This window comes from Suncus etruscus, chromosome 7 (assembly GCF_024139225.1).
Source record: "Suncus etruscus isolate mSunEtr1 chromosome 7, mSunEtr1.pri.cur, whole genome shotgun sequence".
Taxonomy (NCBI): domain Eukaryota; kingdom Metazoa; phylum Chordata; class Mammalia; order Eulipotyphla; family Soricidae; genus Suncus; species Suncus etruscus.
The window spans coordinates 122,788,688-122,811,492 of record NC_064854.1 but is presented as its reverse complement, the minus strand read 5'-3'; the positions used below and the strand labels follow the sequence as shown (position 1 = coordinate 122,811,492).

The 22,805-nt window shown below is 46.4% G+C and overlaps 1 protein-coding gene across 1 annotated transcript in view; it reads left to right on the top strand.

Moving 5' to 3' along the window:
- Positions 1-3,690: 3,690 nt before the first annotated feature.
- TRAIP (TRAF interacting protein) overlaps positions 3,691-22,805 on the top strand; it is a 28,474-nt gene continuing 9,359 nt past the window's right edge. Inside the window, 8 exon segments of the mRNA XM_049777370.1 lie at positions 3,691-3,853; positions 14,498-14,516; positions 14,518-14,556; positions 15,798-15,881; positions 19,145-19,184; positions 19,977-20,104; positions 21,463-21,557; positions 22,019-22,132. Coding sequence (XP_049633327.1) covers positions 3,756-3,853; positions 14,498-14,516; positions 14,518-14,556; positions 15,798-15,881; positions 19,145-19,184; positions 19,977-20,104; positions 21,463-21,557; positions 22,019-22,132 — 617 coding nt within the window. The 5' untranslated portion in view covers positions 3,691-3,755.

Below are 22,805 nucleotides of genomic sequence, written 5' to 3'. Positions count from 1 at the left end.
ATAAATCCATGTGTGTGGCAGGTCCTATTCTGAATTTGCGCCAAGGAATAAACGCTGGGCTTTTCTTCTCACAAGATCTATTGATCAAAAAATCCTGATCTTAACTTAGAACTGGAACCACCAACACTAGCCACGACAAAGATTTTGCCTGTGGCCACAGTGGCATTCCCTGAGCTGGGGAGAGGGTGCAGGGTGAGCAGTGTCCAAATGTTCTCTATATCTATCTATCTATCTATCTATCTATCTATCTATCTATCTATCTATCTATCTATCTATCTTTCTTTCTTTCTTTCTTTCTTTCTTTTTCTTCTTTCTTTCTTTCTTTCTTTCTTTCTTTTTCTTTTTTCTTTCTTTCTTTCTTTTCTTTCTTTCTTTCTTTCTTCTTTCTTTCTTTCTTTCTTTCTTCTTTCTTTCTTCTTCTTTTCTTTCTTTCTTTTTTCTTTCCTTTCTTTCTTTCTCTCTTCTTTTTCTTTCTTTCTTTCTCTTTCTTTCTTTCTTTCTTTCCTTCCTTCTTTCTTTCTTCCTTCTTCCTTCCTTCCTTCCTTCCTTCCTTCCTTCTCCTTCCTTCCTTCCTCCTTCCTTCCTCCTTCCTTCCTTCCTCCTTCCTTCCTTCCTTCCTTCCTTCCTTCCTTCCTTCCTTCCTTCCTTCCTTCCTTCCTTCCTTCCTTCCTTCCTTCCTTCCTTCCTTCCTTTCTTTCTTTCTTTTTTATATTTGGGCCTCACCTGGTGACGCTCAGGGATTACTCCTGGCTCTGTGAACAGAAATTGCTCTTGGCTCGGGAGGCCCTATGGGACGCCGGGGGATCAAATCCAGATCAGTCCTGAATCTGCTTTGTACGTGACAAACGTCCTGCCGCTGTGCTATCACTTCGGCCCCTATTCTCCATATCTTAGTGTCGATTCTTCCTTCTTGTGATTGTGTTTTCCACAATTTCCACCTGTGTTTTCCACAATTGGCTCAAAGGACTTTGTTCTGGTTCTCCTTCAAATTAGCATATATTCTGGGATTCTGCATAAGGTTTCTTCTGGAGAAAGGGGAGGTGGAGGTAGGAGGAGGGCACGGAGAGGTAATGTTGCTAAAAATAGTATGAATAAAACCCCCTAGAAAAACTTTCAGGGCCCGGAGAGATAGCACAGCTGTGTTTGCCTTGCAAGCAGCCGATCCAGGACCTAAGGTGGTTGGTTCGAATCCTGGTGTCCCATATGGTTCCCCCGTGCCTGCCAGGAGCTATTTCTGAGCAGACAGCCAGGAGTAACCCCTGAGCACCGCCAGGTGTGGCCCAACCCCCCCCCAAAAAAAAAGAAAAACTTCAGCCCTATCTGCCCAGGAGAATCAATAGAAGTCACTCTTTCTCAGGCAAGATCCCCAAAGATAATTTATCTGGTGTGATTCCTTTATTTTTTTCTTATATTTTGGTTTTTGGGTCACACCCAGCGATGTTTCAGGGATTACTTCTGGCTCTGCATTTAGGAATTACTCTTGGCAGTGCTTGGGGACCATATGGAACACAGGGGATCGAACCTAGGTCAGCTTCATGCAAGGCGAATGCCTACCCAATATACTATAGCTCTGGTTTCTTTCTTCATATTTAAAAGAAAAGGACCAGAGTAGTGGCACAAGCGTTAAGGTGTCTGCCTTGCATGTGCTAGCCTAGGACGGACCAAGGTTTGATCCCCTGGCGTCCCATATGGTCCTCCAAGCCAGGAGTAATTTCTGAGCACATAGCCAGGAGTAACCCCTGAGCGTCACTGGGTGTGGCCCAAAAACAAACAAACAAACAAAAAAAAGAAACAAAACTTTCAGAGCATAGAAAATTTTCTTGGGGGCCGGAGAGGTGGTGCGAGAGGTAAAGTGTCTGCCTTGCAAGCACTAACCAAGGAAGGACTGGTTTGATCCCCCTGCGTTCCATATGGTCCCTCCAATCCAGGGGCAATTTCTGAGAGCTTAGCCAGGAGTAACCCCTGAGCATCAAGTGGGTGTGGCCCAAAACACCAAAAAAAATTTTTTTTTCTTGATAATATCTTGTATCCAATCAATTGAGATTATTCATGCTCACTGATGGTATCTTTTTCAATGGAATAGAACTAAATACCCATGGGGGAAAATATTTAAATATTCAAAAAGGGATTTGGTTACAACAGAAACCATGTATGTATGAGGCTAGAGCAGATAGCATAGCAGTAGGGTGTTTTTCCCTTGCATATGGCCAATTCATGACCGACCTTGGTTCGATCCCTGGCATCCCATATGGTCCCCTGAGCCAGGAGCAATTTCTGAGCACGTAGTCAGGAGTCACCACTGATCGTCACAGGGTGTGACCCAAAAAGAAAAAAATGTATGTGTAATATATATGCACACACATACACACACACAGGGGGCCTGGAATCCAGATCTCCTACCTAAAAGCATGTACTCAGCCTCTTGGACTATTGCTGCTGCCCAAGCATTTCTCTTTTGGTAGCAGGAGGATAGAATTGGACTTTTTTAAAATCAGGAACTTCGGGCCTGGAGAGATAGCACAGCGGCGTTTGCCTTGCAAGCAGCCGATCCAGGACCAAAGGTGGTTGGTTTGAATCCCGGTGTCCCATATGGTCTCCCGTGCCTGCCAGGAGCTATTTCTGAGCAGACAGCCAGGAGTAACCCCTGAGCATCGCCGGGTGTGGTCCAAAAACCAAAAATAAATAAATAAATAAATAAATAAATAAATAAATAAATAAATAAATAAATAAATAAATAAATAAATCAGGAACTTCTGCTAGGGTTGAAGATGATTCCTGCAAGTGGTTAGGGGGAACCATGTAGTGCTGGGGATAACATTGGGCCAACAACTTAACCTGTGTACTCTCTGACACTCATGTGCATATATTAAAAAATAAAAAAGGAAGGGTTGTGAGTCACTGGTCTCTGAAGCATGTAGGCCTCCCTGATGCCAAACCTATTCCAATCCTCCTGGGAACTAAGTGACAGTCAGGGCACTAACCCTGCTGCCTCCAAAACGGGAGGCGGCTTGACTTATGTAGATAAAGCCAGGATGGAGGGCCCGGAGAGATAGCACAGCGGCGTTTGCCTTGCAAGCAGCCGATCCAGGACCAAAGGTGGTTGGTTCGAATCCCGGTGTCCCATATGGTCTCCTGTGCCTGCCAGGAGCTATTTCTGAGCAGACAGCCAGGAGTAACCCCTGAGCATCGCCGGGTATGGGCCAAAAACAAAACAAACAAACAAACAAAAAAAGCCAGGATGGAGAGGGGACAGGGTGACCAGTCAATGTCCAGCTTCCTAGGACTACACAGAGCCAGGAGTTGAGAAGATGAGGACATCATTTTGGTCCTTAGAAACTTGAGGCTGCCAGAGCTGAGGAGACAGACACACTCTCCATTGGGAAATCAATCTCATCCCTCTATATCCAACGGTCTTCTCGTTTCTCCCTGAATTCACTCCGATACAACAACAACAACAACAACAACAATAACAACAACAACACACTTGGCACGCCTGGCTAGCCACTGCTTCCCGACAGAGGCGGAAAAACCACAAGCCCCAGAATTCCCTGCGGCCTCGCGGACGTTTGTTTCTCTTCCAACGTCTCGTTCAATCGGATGCCGGCATCCGTAATTAGTGACAGTGACGTCATATCCGGTTCCTAGCGGAAGTCGCGCATTGTAACTGAATTTAAAGCGGGAGCGGAGACAGATCGTCTGGTTGTTTGGTTGTCCGTTCGCCTCCTTTGGGGCTCCTTCCTCCGAGTCCCGCGACCATGCCGATCCGTGCTCTCTGCACCATCTGCTCTGACTTTTTCGACCACACCCGCGACGTGGCCGCCATCCATTGCGGCCACACCTTCCACTTGCAGTGGTGAGTGGAGTGACCTGAGCTGGGGCTCGGGGCCTGGTGCTATGGCGTCCACTGGAGGACTTAGGGGGTCAGGGCAGTCTCTGGGGTGCATCCCGGGGAAGCAGTGGCTCGAATGGCTGCGCCCCAGGATAGGTTTTTTCCAACAAAATCTAGAGAGACAGCCCAGCTGGAGGGGTCTTTGGCATGGCACACAACCGACCCAGGACAGACCCGGTTCGATCCCCATCATCCCATATGGTCCCCCACTCCTAGCCTTCCAGGGGTGATTTCTGAGCGCAGAGCCAAGAGGAACCCCTGAGCGCTGTCGGGTGTGGCCCCCAAATAAAAAAACAAACAAAAGAACAGCAGTAAATTTTTCAACACAACTAGGAGCCCAGACGGAAGGGAACTTCTCTCCAGCTCATGAGCCATATTTGTTTCCCCCCCCCCCAGAAGATTTGGTTGTGTTTTGCTGGGTTGGGTTGGGAAGATTCTGGAGAGGCACCCCAAACTTGTTTAGAAACTTAAGGGCCAGGCAGTGCTTCCTTACTCCAGGACCAAGTCCTACTGGTCATGGAAGCAAGCAGCTGCTCTGCTAAGTAGCCAGATTGTCGTCCTTGTCATCGTCATGGCCATCGTCTTCCTTCTCCTCCTTCTCCTTCTGAAATAATCTAAACCTGGCCGAGGGTGGAACCTGTGTGGCCAGGTGGGGGGAAGAGAGAAGAGAGACTTTTCCTCCTCCTCCCCCTCCCTTTCCTTCTTCCTCTCCTCCTTTCCCCTTCTTCTGTCTCCTCCTCCTTCCAAACCAGGCTAAGGATCAAACACCATTGTCTGCAATGGGCAATGCTCAGGGGTTACTCCTGGCTCTGCACTTCAGAAATCACTTCTGGCCCTGCTCATATAATAGGATGCCAGGGACAGAACCCGGCAAGTGGCCCTACCCGCTGTAGCCCCATAGCTCCAGACAGACCCTCTTTATTTTCTTGAGTGGATGAAAACTTGGCAGGGTTGGCTCCGATGCTCTGAATGCCACTGGGATTCCCCACCCCCTCCCACTCCTGCGGTGTAACTGTCACTTCCCCTCCCCCCACCGCTGGACCAAAGCTATCCAACATCTCTCGCAGGCCCTGCACTGACCCATCTGATTCGGATTGAATATCTTCAGGGCCCTCTCTGGTGCTTGGGGAGCTCAAAACAAACACAAAATAAACGTTTTACCATTTTAACCAACTTTATTTTTTTTTTAATTTTTTTTTTTTAATTTTGGGTCGAACCCGGCGATGCTCAGGGGTCACTCCTGGCTGTCTACTCAGAAATAGCTCCTGGCAGGCACGGGGGACCATATGGGACACCGGGATTCGAACCAACCACCTTTGGTCCTGGATCGGCTGCTTGCAAGGCAAACGCCGCTGTGCTATCTCTCCAGGTCCTGTTCTATTTATTTTTATTTATTTTTTATTAATTTTTATTTTTGGACCACACCTGGTGATTGCTTAAGTGGTTAGTCTGGTTCTGCACTGAGGAATCACTCCTAGAAGAGTTGGGGGCACCTTATGGGATATCTGGTGATTGAACCTGCTGGTAAGTGCCCTACCGTTGATCTATTTTTCCAGCCACAATTTTAAGTACAAAAACAATTGCAGAATTGGGGCTGGAGAGATAGCACAGCAGTATAGAGTGTTTGCCTTGCAATTTGCCCACCCAGGACCAGCGTTGGTTTGAATCCCGGCATCCCATATGGTCCCCCGTGCCTGCCAGGAGCATTTTCTGAGCAGAGAGCCAGGAGGAACCCCTGAGTGCAGCTGGATGTGGCCCCTCCCCCCAAAAAACAACAACAACAACAACAACAACAAGAACCAGAATTATGTCTGTTCATAATGTTGGTTAGTAACCCCCATAGTCTATATACAAAATTTTTTTCAAACATTCAAGAGAGAAACATTGTCTTCGTTGAATGATAACTCCTCATTCCCTCCTGACCTTGGAAACCTCTCTCTTACCTTCTGTCTCTATGACTCTACCTATTTTAGGTAAAAACTTCCTAGAAATAGAATTATACAAAACATGGCTATATTCTTATCTATAAGATAAGTTGTATTCTTTTTTTTTTTTTGGTTTTTGGGCCACACCCGGCGGTGCTCAGGGGTTACTCCTGGCTGTCTGCTCAGAAATAGCTCCTGGCAGGCACGGGGGACCACATGGGACACCGGGATTCGAACCAACCACCTTTGGTCCTGGATCGGCTACTTGCAAGGCAAACGCCACTGTGCTATCTCTCCGGGCCCAGTTGTATTCTTATCTATACTCTCTCCTCCTCCCTTCAAGGATGGAACAGATTCTCTGCATTCATTTTTGGGGAAGTTAGTAAGAGTTGGGGACCACCCGTGTAGAGGTCAGGGGGTCCCAGGGCCATTTCTGGTGATTCTCTTTCAATACTAAGGGTGAAAATACATGTTGTGGGCCTGGAGAGATAGCACAGTGGCGTTTGCCTTGCAAGCAGCCGATCCAGGACCAAAGGTGGTTGGTTTGAGTCCCGGTGTCCCATATGGTCCCCCATGCCTGCCAGGAGCTATTTCTGAGCAGACAGCCAGGAGTAACCCCTGAGCAGCGCCAGGTGTGACCCAAAAACCAAAAAAAAAAAAAAAAAATACATGTTGCTTGAGTCTTGCAGTGAAGAGAATTATCAGACTACATCCAAGAGTGAAAGCTTAATGAATTTCGTCGTTCTGGGGATTGATGCCACTTAATCTCTGTTTTAGTGGAGCCTTAGTGTGTTCTTCCCCCACTTTCATTTCTTTTGGGTTATACCAAGAGCGGAGTAGTTGGAAGATATAGCAGTTCTGTGTTAAAGCTTTTGGAAAACTATGGCTTTCCACAATGTACCTGTAATTTTACATTCCCACCAGCAATACGCAAATCTTCCGATTTTTTCCTTTATCCTTGCCACTGCTTGCTATTTTGTATTATTATTTTTTGTTTTTGTTTTTGTTTCATTTTTGGATTACACCTGGCGATGCTCGGGGATTACTCCTGGCTCTGCACTCAGGAATCACGGCTGGCAGTGCTCAGGGGACCATATGGGATGCTTAACCCTTATACTATATCTCTGTATAATTTTTTTAATGATAGCTGTCCTAAGTAATAATTTTATTAATGTGTTTTTTTTTTTTTTGGAGGGGTGGGAACTATACCTGGCTGTGCTCAAGGCTGCACATAGGGATCGCTCCTGATGAGGCTCCGACCTCATGGGGTTTCAAGGAAGAAATCCAGTTGCCCCCTGTGCAAGGCCAGCAGAGTGTTTGTACTATTCCTGCAGCCTTTTTCTTTTCCCCTTTTTTCTTTTGTCAGTGTTTGGAAGCCCTGTGAGGGATCTATCTCTGCCTCAGGCACGTTAGGCATGTGCTCTGCCACTTGAGACAACTCTCAAACCCTGTATTTAACTATTATTAAAATTATTTGTGTATGAATTTATTTTACAATTTGATATTAATATTTAGCTTTCTTACTTTTTTTTGGGGGGGTCACACATTACAGAGCTCAGGTGCTACTCCCAGCTTAGTGCTTTGGGGTTGCTTTGAGCAACTCCTGTGCTCAGGAGGGTCATGCAGTGCTTCTACAATCAAAGCATATATTCCAGACCTCGGAACCATATTCCACACTCTGTATTTATTATTTTCTGATTTCCCTAGTGACTTATTCATTAACTTATTGGTTAAAAATATATTGTTCCACAAAAAAACAAACAAACAAACAAAAAAAAAGGGGGATATAGCATGGAGGTAAGGCATTTGCCTTTCATGCAGAAGGTTCGAATCCCGGCATCCCATATGGTCCCCCGAGCCTGCCAGGAGCAATTTCTGAGCGTGGAGCCAGGAGTAACCCCTGAACGCTGCTGGGTGTGACCCAAAAACTAAAAAAAAAAAAAATCCGAAACAAGAATATATTGTTCCATTTCCATATTTCTGCATTTTATGTTTTTGGTTTTTTTCTGATTGGCTACTAGTTTCACTTAATAATGATTAGATATTTTGGCAGATTTTTCAGTCTTTTACAACTTATTACACCTTGGGGCCTGAAAGATAGCACATCATAGGGTAGGGCATTTGCCGTAGGCACAGAAGAATGGTGGTTCAATTCCCAGCATCCCACATAGTTCCCCCCCCCCCCAACCCAGCCTGCAGGGTCGATTTCTGAGCATAGAGCAAGGAGTAGCCCCTGAGCGCTGCAGGGTGTGACCCCTCCCCCCAAAAAAAAAACTTTTTACACCTTGCTGTGACCCAGCCTATTTGTCTATGTGCCCTTGAGAAAAATATTTCTTTTTGTATATAGTAACTGTTAATCATTTTGGATTTTAGTTGTTCAAGTCATCTTTTTCTCATCTGATGTGAATCTGGTTGTTCTTCACTGAAGCTGTGAGCTCTAAGTTTTATTATAGAATGATTTTTTTTTCTTTCTTTCTTTTTTTTGGTTGGTTGGTTGGTTGGTTGGTTGGTTTTAAGACCACATCTGCCCATACTCAGGGATTCTCCTGGCAGGCTCAGGGACCTTATTTGGTGGCACGGGTTGAACCCAGATTGGTGCATGTAAGGGCGCCATTACTTGCCATACTGTTGCTCTAGCTGCTAGAATGATTTCTCCCTTTAATTCTGTTCAGCTTTTACCTATTTTTGGATTTTTTTTTTTTTTTTTGGCTTTTGGGCCACACTGGCTATGCACTCAGAAATCGCTCCTGGCTTGGGGGACCATATGGGACGCTGAGGGATCGAGCTACGGGCCAACCTAGGTTAGTGCATGCAAGGCAAACACCCTACCGCTTGCACCACTGCTTTGGCCGCTTTTTTTTTTTTTTGGTTTTTCGGGCCACACTCGTTAGATGCTCAGGGGTTACTCCTGGCTACGCGCTCAGAAATTGCCCCTGGCTTGGGGACCATATGGGACGCCGGGGGATCGAACCGTGGTCCTTTCCTTGGATAGCACTTGCAAGGCAGACACCTTACCTCTAGCGCCACCTCGCTGGCCCCTTGGCCGCTATTTTTATAATTATTTCTTGTTGGGTTTTTTTTTCTTTTCTTTTTTTTTTTTTTGGTTTTTGGGTCTCACCCGGCAGTGCTCAGGAGTTACTCCTGGCTCCATGCTCAGAAGTCGCTCCTGGCGAGCACGGGGGACCATATGGGACGCCGGGATTCGAACCGATGACCTTTTGCATGAGAGGCAAACGCCTTACCTCCATGCTATCTCTCCGGCCCCATCTTGTTGGGTTTTTTTATTGTTGTGTTTTGGTTACATCTGGCTTTGCTCAGGGATGACACTTGACTCTGTGCTTGGGGATCACTCCTGGAAGACTTGAGAAATTGAATGGGGTGCAAAGGATTAAGCCCAGGCATGCAAGACAAGCACCTTACCCACATTATTCTCTACCCCTGTTATTTCTTTTCTTTTTTCTTTTTTTTTGGGGGGGATGGGGCTCCACATTCAGTGGCAGTCATGGATTACTTCTGGCTCTGCTCTCAGAAATTACTCCTGGCAGGGTTGGGGACCATACTGGATGCTGGGGAATCAACCTGAGTGGGCTGTATACAAGGCATGATAATACCCTACCTACTGTTACTTCTTGTTGGATTGAAACTTTAATCAATATGTAAAATCCTTTGTGTATTGTAATCTTTTTACTTTTTTTTTTTTTTGCAGAGGTGGGCCATCCTAGGTCAGCAAACGTGTAATCACTCGGCCCCTTTTATAACAATAATGTAATGGCCTCAACTCTTTATTTCAAAGCAGGGTTTTTTATTTGTTTGTTTGTTCTTTTGGTTTTTGGGTCACACCCTGCAACCCTCAGAGGTTACTCCTAGCTCTATGCTCAGAAATCGCTCCTGGCAGGCTTGGGGGACCATATGGGATGCTGTGATTCCAACCGCTGTCCTTCTGCATACAAAGCAAACACCCTATCTCCATGCTATCTCTCTGGCCCTCAACTCTTATTTTGATCTTTATTTGAGGGGAGATCATATTGAACCATGCTTAGGACTTACTCTTGACTTTTGCTCAGGGGTCACTTCTGGCAGTGCGTGGGAGGGACCACATAAGGTACTAGGCATCAAACTCGGATTGGCCCTGTTCAAGATAAGTGCTTTATTCCTAGTGTTATCTCTCTGGTTCACAACTCTTTTTTTTTTTTTTTTTTTTTTTTTTTTTTGTGTGTGGTTTTTGGGTCACACCCGGCAGTGCTCAGGAGTTACTCCTGGCTCCATGCTCAGAAATTGCTCCTGGCAGGCACGGGGGACCATATGGGACGCCGAGATTCGAACCGATGACCTTCTGCATGAAAGGCAAACGCCTTACCTCCATGCTATCTCTCCAGCCCCCGGTTCACAACTCTTGTAATTTTCTTTCTTTTTTGCTTTAAATTCACTAAATTTCTTTTACTTGTAGAATAGTTTTCAGTTCTTGGGGCCAGAGCAATAGCACGGTGGTAGAATGATTGCCTTTGACTCATCTGATCCAGGATGGACCTCAGTTTGATCCCTGGCATCCATATGGTCCCTCAAGCCAGAAGCAATTTCTGAGAGCATAGCCAGGAGTAACCCCTGAGCATCACCGGGTGTGGCCCAAAAACCAAAAGAGAGAGAGGGAGAGGGGGAGGGGGAGGGGAATAGTTTTCAGTTCTGGGATACTTGTTCAGGTATTATCTCTATAGTCAAACTCAGGTTGGCCTCATGCAAGGCAAATGCCCTACCTGTTGTGCTATTGCTCTGGCCCTGGTAATTATTATTCTTAGGTGGAGAATTTGGTCCATATTTGACACTGCTCATTACTATCTTCTGTTTTGTGCTCAGGGATCACACCTGGTAGAGTGAAAAATTTTTTTGAGGAATGCATTCTATTTAATACTTTTCTTTCTAGAATTCCTAATGTGATAATAAAGCTGTAGAACCTTTCACAGGATCTTTATGCACCTTATCTCATTTATATATTTTGTTGGTTGCTTGATTTGGGGCCATACCCAGTAATGCTTAGGGATTACTCCTGGTTCTGCACTCAGGAATCATTCCTGGCAGTATTTGGGGGACTGTATGGGATGCCAGGGATGGAACCAAGCTCAGCTATGTATGCTCCACCCACTATACTATTGCTCAGGTCCCTGATCTTTCTTTTTTTTTTTTTTTTTTTTTTTTTTTTTTTGGTTTTTGGGCCGCACGTGGCATTGCTCAGGGGTTACTCCTGGCTGTCTGCTCAGAAATAGCTCCTGGCAGGCGCGGGGGACCATATGGGACACCAACATTTGAACCAACCACCTTTGGTTCTGGATCGGCTGCTTGCAAGGCAAACGCCGCTGTGCTCTCTCTCCGGGCCCGGTCCCTGATCTTTCAGTTTAATAATTCTTCAACTGTGTCTGAACTGCTAATAAACTAACTCATAGAGGAGCCTGAACAGATATATAGAAGTTAATGCACTTGCCTTAATGCTCTGGCATTGGCCAACCCAGGTATAGTGTATGGTCCCCTGGATATTGCCAGCAAAGACCCCTGAGAATTGCTTGACATGCCTTCTCAAAAACAAAACAAAACCCTCACGCATAGAATTCCTAATTGTGCCATCTTTTCCGATTTAGGACTGTGGTTCTTATTGCAATTTTGTTATGTAACCTTTAATTTTCTAATTCCCTACTAATGTTTTTCTGCTTTGATTTATATTGCTTTATCTGAGCCGAAGTTTTTTTTAATCTGAAGTGAATATATTTTAGTTTCACTTACGCTTTTTCTCCTTGCACAGCTGCTTTGTAAAGTATGTTTTTATTTAAAATACAGTGTATAAAATTACACATGTAACAAGTGTACAATTTATGTAATAAAAAATTTCACGCTCATGCATCAGATTATACCCTCAAGAAATACTACTTCAGAGGTTGGAGAGCGGGCTAAGCTTATGGTTTACATGCAGGAGTAGGTTTGATCCAGCCATTACTCTGTACCCTCAAGCACGGAGCTAGGAGCAGCCCTAAGCACTGCCAAATATGCCCCAAAAGCCAAAAAAGAAAATAAATAAATAAATAGAATTTCAGCATTCTAGAAATCACCTCCTGAATTTTTCCAAATGCTTCCACCAACCAACCCCCTTTTCTCCCTAACACAGAAGGATAACCAGAGTCATGACATCCAGCAGTGTAGATGAGGTTTTCCTATTTTCTTTGGAGGGGGACTTTCCAGTAATTCTCAGCCAGCCAGGCTGGACAGTTCTATGGCAAAGTGGTAATGTTGAGGGCCACCAAGTTAGTCTTGGTGATTGATTGAGCTTGGGTCTTGCACAAGATGGACACCTTGGCCCCTGAGCTATCTCCCTTTTCTTTTTTTTCAATACGTAGAGTTTTTTGCATCCAGCATTTCTTCCTCAATATATCTCCAGTGAGCCTTTTAAGTCATTGCACAAGGTTTAGCTGCTAAATTAAACTAAACTTTTGTTGTTAGCTGACCTTTCTATCATTTTATTTGTTTCTGAACCTGAAGTGACTTCAGCTACATATTGGCATCTAAATTGGTATATTCCAGGGTCGGAGAGATAGCACAGAAGTAAGGCATTTGCCTTGCATGCAGAAATGAAGAAGGACGGTGGTTCGAATCCTGGCATCCCTTTGAGCCTTCCAGGAGCAATTTTTGAGCGTAGAGCCAGGAATAACCCCTGAGCATTGCCGGTGTGACCCAAAAACCAAAAAAAAAAAAAAAAAAAAAGGTGTATTTCTATGGGGATAACATTATTAAACAAATGAGGTTGTCACATGACTGTGAATGTAGCTGCACAGTCCAGAAAATGAAAACACTATTAAAATGTAGACTTTTGGGGCCAGAGAGATAGCATGGAGGTAAAGTGTTTGCCTTGCATGCAGAAGGTCATTGGTTTCGAATCTCCAGCATCCCATATGGTCCCTCGAGCCTGCCACCAGGACCTGAGCGCTGCTGGATGTGACTCAAAAAACAAAAACAAAAGAAAAAATGTAGACTTTTGTGGGCGTGTTTTTGGCTGCCAGGTCTCCCAGAAATACAAGAAGGCATTATGGGGGAAGGTGCCTGCATTCACTCAAAAAGTTTTGGTGATATAAGCCCAATACCAGCATACCTGGAGTTTGGTTAGGTTGGTTGTCTCTGCAGAGAATCGTAGAAGAGTAGTGAAGCAGGGCCATAGGCCAAGTGGTGGTTGTGGGTGATGGATGCAGCAAGCAAATGTAATCTTTGGCAAGGCGGTGGTGGGGGAGGAGTGGCTTTGCCCACCCTCTCCTCCCGAGATTGTCAGCTTCAGCTGTGAGGCTGGTATATCCATGATTTTTCACCTCTAGATTTTTATCTTTCAAGAAACAGAGTGGGTTCTATGGAGCAAGACATGGTTACTGCATTTAGTGGGTGTGGTTACAGCTCTTATTATTTACTAGATATAAGTGTGTGCATACTATATTATATATGTATAAATTCCAGGAGGAGGGCTGGAGAGATAGCATGGAGGTAAGGCCTTTGCCCTTTCATGCAGAAGGACGGTGGTTCGAATCCCGGCATCCCATATGGTCCAAGCCTGCAGGAGCGATTTCTGAGCATAGAGCCAGGAGTAACCCCTGAGCACTGCTGGGTGTGACCCAAAACCCCCAAAAAAAAAAATTCCAGGAGGAACTTTGTTTTTGTTTTTGGGCCACACCCGTGGTTATTCGAGGTTACCTCTGGCTATGTGCTCAGAAATTGCTCCTGGCTTGGGGAGATCATATGGGACTCCAGGGGATCGCGGGGATCAAACCAGGGTTCGTCCTAGGCTAGTGCTTGCAAGGCACTTACCTCTAGCGCCACTGCTCTGGCTCCTTGTTTTTGATTTTGGTTTTTTGGGCCAAACCCAGTGACGCTCAGGGGTTCCTCCTGGCTATGCACTCAGAAATTACCTCCTGGCTTGGGGGACCCATATGGGACGCTGTAGGATCTAACGCAGTCTGCCCCTAGGCTAGCACCGGCAAGGCAGACAACTTACTGCTCCACGTCACCCGCTCCGGCCCCTTTGTTTTGGGGCCACACTTGACAGTGTTCAGGGGTTACTCTTAGCTTAGAAATTACTCCTTAGAAGGCTTGGGGACCATGGTGAAGGGAATGGGTGTCGTACATTGTTTGACTGAAACTCATTCATGAACTTTGTAACTTTGAATTATTTTAAAATATAAAAAAAATTTTATAAAGGGCCAGTTGGTCGGTGCTCTTCTTTCTTTTTCTCTCTTTTTTTAATCTTTTTTTTAGTTTTTTTTTTTCTTTTCATTGTGGCCAAAGTGAATTACAAATCTTACACAGTGATATTTAAGGTACACAGTGACAATAAATGAGGGCTTTCCACACCAGTGTTGTCCTCCCTTCATCCCTGTTCCCCAAGCATATATCCCTTATCTCCCCTCCTTTATCCCCCAGAATGCTATGTAACTAAAAGCATATATGTTAACACTAATGTAAAACTTTTTTTTTTTTTTTTTGCAGTTCCAGATATTTTTACTAGTGGTTTCGGTCAGTGCTCTTCTAATTGAACTCCGTGGGCTATATTGATCATGCCTGGATAGACCAGGACAAGCCAATCTGCATGTTCAGAGGAGCTCTCTGGATGTATGTTTCTACTCAAACCAGGAACTAATCAGTCTCTTTCTACTTTTCATTTCAGCCTCTTTCAGTGGTTTGAAGTCAGCGCCAAGTCGGACTTGCCCTCAGTGCAGAATCCAGGTGAGGGTGGTGAGTAGAAACCACCCTCAGCAGAAGACATATCCTTAATGGGAATCAAGAATGAGGAAAGAGTTCTGAAAAATGACCTACCTCGCTGACCTCTGGGGTCCCCTCATGGTTTGAGACTGGTGGAGCGAGCTTATGCCATTGAATTGAGGCCTAATTATGCTCAAGAACAGCTGACAGAGGGATTGTTGCACCGGGCCAGTATTATTTATTTATCCTCCTTCCTTTCCCTTTTGTTGCTTTTTTGTTTTGAGGGCCACACCCTAGCAGTACTCAAGGCTTACTCCTTGCCTCTGCACTCAGGGATCACTCCTGGCAGAGCTCAGGGGACTATATTGGGTGCCAATAATCAAGCCTGGGTCAGATGCCCACAAAGGCAAGTGCCTCCTTTCCCCACTATACTGTCTCTCTGGCACCCTTTTATTGACCCCCCCTTTTATTTTTTAATTTTTTGCCGGGGGGGGGGCGACCACACTCTACGGCAGCACTCTGGGCTCAGAATCGCTCCTGGCAGGCTCAGGGGAACATATGGGATGCCAGGATTGAAACCCTGGTTGTCCCAGGTCGGCCATATGCCAGGCAAAACACCCTACCACTGTGCTATCACTCTGGGCCCCTGCCCTCCTTCCTTTTTTTTCTAACCAGCGGGTGTATACCTGGTTGCAGTGCTTGCTGGGATCCTAGGGTTGGTTGTGGCATTTGCACATGTCCTTGTTGGAAGGTCACACAGTGCTGATACCCTCAGTTGCATCTGAGATTGCTCACTTCTATGGCACACTTTTATTGTGGCATCAGAGCTCCCAAAGAACAGAGCCACAGAGTTCAAACAGATAAAGGTGATGCCAGGAATTGATTATGAAGCCTAATCAACCTCAGGTGTGCAGGCTTTTGTCACTGACCTCTCCTCAAAACACTCCTAAATCAGTCTTGAACTTGGTTTCATCACTTTGTTTGTTTGTTTGTTTGTCCTACCTTATTCAATGCCCAGAACTTAAATTTAAAGGTGTCCTTTTGAGCAACTACCACCCTGGGTCCTCTAGTGATTGACTTCAGTAGCTATGAAATCACTGATCCTAGCTTGAGGTGTTTGAAAGCTGCATCAGTCTTCTGACTCTAGGGGATATGGAAGGGTAGAGCTAACACAGTCCTGGCTGCCCGTTAGGCTGCACATAGCCCCTGCCTGCTTGTACATAACCCAGCTGTGCAGTCATGTTCTTTCTTATTCTCGCATCCAGGTTGGCAAAAGAGCTATTATCAACAAACTCTTCTTTAACGTTGCCCAGGAGGAGGAGACTGTCTTAGATGCAGAGTTCTTAAAGGTACTCAGAATTTATCTCATTCTACTTTATTCCTAGCCCCCTGGGAGTTTATGTCCTCTTTCCAACTGAAAGAGGAAGAACTGCTAGAGGGATGGGGTGTGCCTCAGCAGTGAAGCGCCTCCCTGCTTGTGTGAGGCCCTGGGTTCCATGCCCAGAACGGGTGGGGGATGGAGATGGTGGAGTTATCAAGGTATGAACGAGAACAGAAGGCCAGTGATGAAGAGGAAGTCATTAGAGAAACACACTAATGGAGAAGAAGAGAGCAGCTAGAGAAACACACTAATGGAGAAGAAGAGAGCAGCTCTGCTGTGAGTCCTCCCAGAGGCTTCCAGGGTACTTCCTTTATGTTTTTGGTTTGGTATTTGGGCCACACCTGGAGGTCCTTAGGGCTTACTCCCAGTCTGTGCTCAGGAGATCAATCTAGTGCTGGGAATCCCAAAGGGTTCAGCCACATCCAAGAAAAATCCTCTCTCCTCTTTTTTTTTTTTTTTTTTTTTTTGGTTTTTGGGCCACACCCAGCAGTGCTCAGGGGTCTACTCCTGGCTATCTGGCTATCTGCTCAGAAATAGCTCCTGGCAGGCACAGGAGAACCATATGGGACACCGGGATTCGAACCAACCACCTTAGGTCCTGGATCAGCTGCTTGCAAGCAAACACCGCTGTGCTATCTCTCTGGCCCCAAGAAAAATTTCTTAAGCCCTGTACTTTACTTTTTCAGCCCCAGAGCACTTATGACCCATGAGCTTAGTGCTGTCTTGTTTATGTTTATTTTTTGGTTTTGGGGCCACACCAGTAACGCTCAAGACTTTCTAATGCTCTTCCATCAGGGATCACTTCCTGTGGTGGGGTGGACTTGAGGGACCATATGAGGTACAAGGGTTTGAACCTGGGTTAACTGCAAGCAAGGAAAGCTCCTTAGCCCGCTGTTGAGTCTTTCCATCCTCCAGAATGCCTCTCTCAAGGCCCCATTTACCTCGCAAGGATCTATAGCCATCCCTCCGAGCTCACTTTCTTGCTGGGACAGTAAAAGACTGATTAGAAAATTCTTTCAGCCAGGGAAGATTTGTTTCACCAAAGCTGACTATACCTCAGAAATTGCCAGGAAACTTGTTCTGGGCAGGTGCCTGAGTCTCTCCCAGGCCAGGATTAGAGAGTGGAGCCCCTGGAATCAAGATGTGGAACTGAGATGGAAACCCATTCTGCAGGGGCATGGGTGTGTCCACTCCTTCCACTGCTGCTCTCTGCTATCTTCACTCCATAGTGAACTGGCATCTGACAATGGCATAAGCATCCTAAGGAAGTGGTATTGGGTCACAAGTGAACCTGGACTCCTTGAGAGTTAATTTTTGGGGCTATGACAGAAAAGGGTTCGTTTGGCCCTGGCTCTAAGGTGCTGTGATGTCCTTGAAATCTCACTGTTTTCTAGAAACATGGAGCTTTTGTGCTTGGAGCCAGCTTGTTCATTGTCATGTAACTGTTCCCGGTTTTAAGCTTGTCCTTCCCAGTGATAAAAGCAACAAAAACAAGGCAGCTTCATTTTTTCCTCTTCTATTCACTTTCATTCCCTTTCCCCAGCAGTACTTGGGGACTACTGGGGGCACTCTGGCATTTCCTTTGAAGTGTGGATCTGATGATTTTGGTGCTTGTTCCAATAGTAAGTACTGTGGGGCTGGTGCATTTGAGGGCCATACAGTCCCGGGCATTGAACTTAGTGCTCAAGTATGAAAGCATATCAACAGCCCTGACAGCTATCTCCAATTGCCCAAAAAATTGCTTGATAGTGTGACTGTCTGTTACAGTTTTGTTTCTTTGTTTTGTCATGAGGCACACCCAGCAATGTTTAGGGGTTAGGAGTTACCTTTTTTGTTTGTTTTGTTTTTGAGCCACACCTGGTGGTGTTCAGGGGTTACTTCTGGCTCTCTGCTCAGAAATCGTTCAGGCAGCCACGGGACCATATGGGATGCCAGGATTTGAACCACCGTCCTTCTGCATCTAAGGCAAAATGCCCTAACTGCTGGTGCAGTCTCTCTGGCCCAGAAGTTCTCTTGGCTCTATAATCAGAATTTCTTTTACCTCTCCAGCCTCCCTCCCCATTATAGGTTTTTTTAATTTTGTTTGCTTTGTTTTGTTTTTTTCTGCTGCCAACTTAGTCAAACCCAGGCCTCACATATGCAAGGCAAGTGCTCTATAGCTGGTCCATGGCCCTACTTCCTCATTCTCTTTCAGCTTTCAAACCAGATATGGGAGACAGAGCAGGTGGGGACATGGACTTAGAAGGATCCAGTTGCCTTGAGCTTGGTGTCTGTTCACAAAACCCATGAGAACCTTTCTCTACCCCTACCCTCACATAGATATTCTCTCTACACTGGCCAGCCCAGTCACCAAATCTCCTGCCCTCAGATTCTGGGTAGAGGCTTGGATGGCAGAGGACTTTCTTTTGGTCATATGAGAGATTCTGAATCTTGTGATGACTAGTTTAGGGTGTTTTGCAGGAGGATCTGCCTGGTTTTCTTCTAGCTCCCTTCGAACTTGGTTCAATTTTCAGTTCTGCAGAGCCTCGTTTCTTATGTTTACTAATGAGGTATCTTTTTTTTAATACTCTTTTCATTTTTGATTCACACCCAGTGGTGATCAGGGGCTTATTCCTGGCTCTGAGCTCTAGGATCATTGGCAGGGCTGGGGTGACTATGGGATTCTGAGAATTGCACCCAAGTCGGAAGTGTGCCAGGCAAGTGCCCTGTACACTGTACTATGGCTCTGGCCCCTGATGAGATACTTCTATGGTTTCCAAGGGTGTTGAGTACTGTGGACTCCTTAATGGGAGCTGGACTCACTTCTGCTCTCTCAGTGGTTCAGAATGCATGCCTTGGCTTTTCTCCTAGTGATGCCAGGGACCTTTACAGCAGCTATACCTGGTAGTGCTTGAAAAGCCATGCAGTGCCACAAATTGAATCCAGGCATATGCTGCAGGTCTTTTAGCTGTCTCGGGAGTAAGGTTGTAGCTCAATGGTAGAGCACTCGCCTCAGGTGTGAGGGTTTGATCCCTAACAATACACACACAGGCAAACACATAGAGAAAACAAGGCTACTCTCCACCAGTGGTTTCACCGGGTTTTGAGGGAGAGAAGGGCTGATGCCTCTCTGACTCTGCAGTTCTCCTTTCCTCTCATGGGTCTTCCCACGAGGCTTCTGGGAGGCTCTGTGATGCCTGCTATGATGTTTTGAGTTTCTTTTTTGTGCTTATTGTGGATATTGCCTTGCAGAATGAATTGGATAATACCAGAGCCCAGCTTGCCCAAAAAGGTGAGTTAGTATGGGAAGAGGGCATGAGAAGTTCTTGACTTGGGTGTTGGAGGGAGAAGCCCTGGGAAGCTTCCTATTTCTGAACCTTCAACCTTCTGGCAGAGTCAGGGGTCCTGCTTTGTATGTCTTAAGAGTCTTGCAAGGTCTTTTGATGAACAGAAAAAGAGAGTAAAGGTAATTAGAGATGCCCACCCTCCAAATGTCAGCTTCTTCTCTTTTTCTTGGGTGGGTGGGGAGCCTGGTTGTGCTCATGAGTTACTCCTATTCTGCACTCAGGAATTATTCCAGGTGGTCTTTGGGGACTATAAGGGATTCCAGGGATCAAAATTGTATAGGCCAGTTGCAAGGCAAACACCCTGCCATCTGCCCTATTACTTCAGCCCCAGTTCTATGTAGCCAAGGATTCTTGCCCAGGTTTCAGACTGGAAGAGAGCTGTTTGATGGGACGGAATGTTTATGGACAGCTTCTGAGTCTGAAAGTAATCTGTTTGGAATCTGAAATCTAGGATGTTGTTCTAACTACAGCTACAGGAGTGGGGAGCAGATAAATCTTTGTAGTTTTAAGCAATGAAAAGAGTTTCATCCTTTGAATGAAAAGACTTTGCTTCTCTGTCTTAGTGCATGCTGAGAGAGAATCAGGCAGTCCACGTTTCTTGCTGAGACTTGTTCCTCACATGGCTCAGGCTGTTGGGGGTAGGGGGATGTGCCAAAGCCCAAGGGCCTAGGTTCTCATGCTGTATGGTAGATGGGATAAGCCTTAACTCTCCCCTCCACCCTCTGCCCCTGCTCCAGAGAAAGAGAAGAAAGACAACCAGGCCATCATTGATGCTCTGAGGGATACTCTGGAAGAACGCAATGCCACTGTGGAATCTCTGCAGAAGGCTTTAGACAAAAGTGAAATGTTATGCTCCGCTCTCAAGGTGGGGTCCCCAGGTTCTTGGGTGCAAGTTGGTGAGGAATATACTCTTCAATCCTGGGCTCATCACTCTGGGCTTCTGATTCTGTCCTGGTCCATATGTTGGTTTTAGAGATGTAAATGAAATCAGAGTCTTTTCCCCAGGTCTCCCATGCTGTATCCACCAGTTGGTGAGCAAAGAGCCATAATGGATGCCTTAGAGATTTGTTCTAGATAGTGAAGAAGTGAGGCCTTCCCAGCACTTGGTCAGGGGACGGGGCCATGTTTTCAAAAGTGGTTTGTACTCTGCTGATGTGCCAGCCTGAAGGACCCTCCCTGAGCACTCTAGTCCTTAACAAGCTGCTCTCTGGAGCCAGATCAAATAGCATCCCAGGGAGGAGCCTGGGGCCTTTGAAGTCAGCAGTGCTGAGCTGACCGGGCAGATCAAACAAAGCCTGCAGAGCTAGCAGCCTGAGACCCAGATGAATTTTATATTATGAGCCTGGCTTGGTGAACCTCTTGCTCTCCAAGGAATATAAGGTGATTGATCTGAACCCCAGTTGATATTCTGGCCTTGTAGGAAGTCCTTGCTGAAGCCATTTGAAAAAGACAGAGAGTCATCCTCCTGCACCAAGAGGGTCCCAGAATGTTCATTGTCTGTTCCTGCTTGGTGTCTGTTCTGGTCACCAGGAGGGAAGGAACGAGCCAGCCCCTGGCTGCAGAGAGGGTTCTCTGAGGGCCTTTTCAGCCCAAAACAGTGGCGTCATGCTGAGGGCCTTCTGGCCTGTTTATCTTCAGTCATTTTTCCTGGTAACTGCAGTTTGGGTTTGTGCTCTGGGTTTCTTCAAGTGCTGCACAATACATACTATGGGGCTTGGGCCACAGGAACTTGGCAGCCCACAATAGGCCTGTCGATACTGTGAATGGGCTGTGCCCATGTCCTCAAAATGAAGTAGGTAAAGGACTAAAAAAGCAGTTGGTCTAGGCCTCTTATGGGAACATGTCACTAGTCATTTTATTTTTGGTTTTTGAGCCACACCTGACAGTGCTTAGGAGTTATCCCTGGCTCTGCACTCAGGAGTCAGTTATGGCAGGCTTGGAGGACCACATGGGATGCTAGAGATGGAACCTGGGTCAGCCATATGCAAGGCAAGCTCCCTGCCCACTGTGGTATCTCTCTGACCTCACCAGCATTTGAAAAGCAAGCAATTCTAGGGCAAAGTTTTCCTAATGACTTTGGTCCTGGTCCTGACTGGATTTGCCTCTGTGTTCAGGGGTCACTCCTGAAAGGGCTCAAGGGACCATAGAGAGTGCCAGGGATCAAACCTGTGTTGCAAGCAACCTATGTTGCTGCTTACAAGTGTGGGTGTCTTTGCTCTTCAGAAGCAAATGAAGTTCTTAGAGCAGCATCAGGATGAGACCAAACAAGCACGTGAGGAGGCCCGGCAACTCAGGAACAAAATGAAGACCATGGAACGGTGAGCTCGAATCTGGACCTGCCCTGTGCTCTTACACCCTTGCCGGCCAGGTGACCCCTATCTCAGGACCATGGCACTGGTTGGGTCACTTTTGCCACATCTCCATTGGCTGTGTAACTGGACATGGGACGGGACCAGCCTCAATGGACTCCCTTTGGGTCATTACTAAAGTCCTCCCTGCCCCTGTGGCCTGGACACCAGAGAACCTGGCAGGTCCTTGGCTCTAAGAACCTCTTTCCTGATTTAGTTGTCCTGAGACTTTGTCAGCACCCTTCAACTCCACAGCATCCCTGCAGCTGTGCTTATCTCCTGTGGAGCCTTTCCCTCGGAAGGCCCGCCTGCTGAAGCATCCTAGCAGCCAGGGTGTTGCCATGGCAACAGCAGCGCAGGAGGCAGAGCTGCAATGGGTACCTACCCATCAGCCTCCAGATTTTAAATGTCGTGGGCTGGGTGTTTTTCAGGATTGAGCTTCTACTCCAGAGCCAGCGGCCTGAGGTGGAGAAGATGATCCAAGACATGGGAGTAGGGCAGTCGGCGACAGAGCAGCTGGCTGTGTACTGCGTGTCCCTGAAGAAGTGTGTACTGACCCCTGAACCCACACACACACACCCCCGCCTACGAGCTAAGTCATGGCACCTATCTGTATCTCTCCTAATCATAAAGTAGAGCAGGTGATCTTGAGGGGCAAAATCTGGAATCCTGCTATCTTAGATTGAACCCTGACCTCCCTCAACTCTGTGACCTGGAGCCAGCTCCTCGTCCCCTCCACTTCCTTCCTTTCCCCTCCACTCCACTCTCTTCCTTTCCTCTCTACCCTTCCCTCTCCTCCCCTCCCCTTTTCTCTCCCCTTTTATCTTCTCTCCTACTCTCCTTTGCTCTTTCTTCCCCATCTCTCCTCGCCCAGCTATGTTTAGGGCTTACTCCTGGCTCATTCAGGAGTCACTTGTGAAAGGGCTCAGGGGACCATGGTGGGGGGGTGTGCCAAGGATCAAACCTGTGTTCTGTTTGCAAGACAAAGTATCTGATTTGCTGTTTTGACCCTAAGACCATTTTCTTTTTTTATTCTTAGGCTGCATCTGGCTGTGCTCAGGGCTTTTGCTTGGCTCTTTATTTAGGGATTAGATGTTCAGGGATCATGTGGTACTGGGGTTGGCAGTGTGCAAGGCAAGTGTTCTACCTGTTGTACTAGCTCTTTGGCCCTAAGAGTCAGTTTCTTTCTTTTTAGTTCATACCCATTGGTGCTCCTGG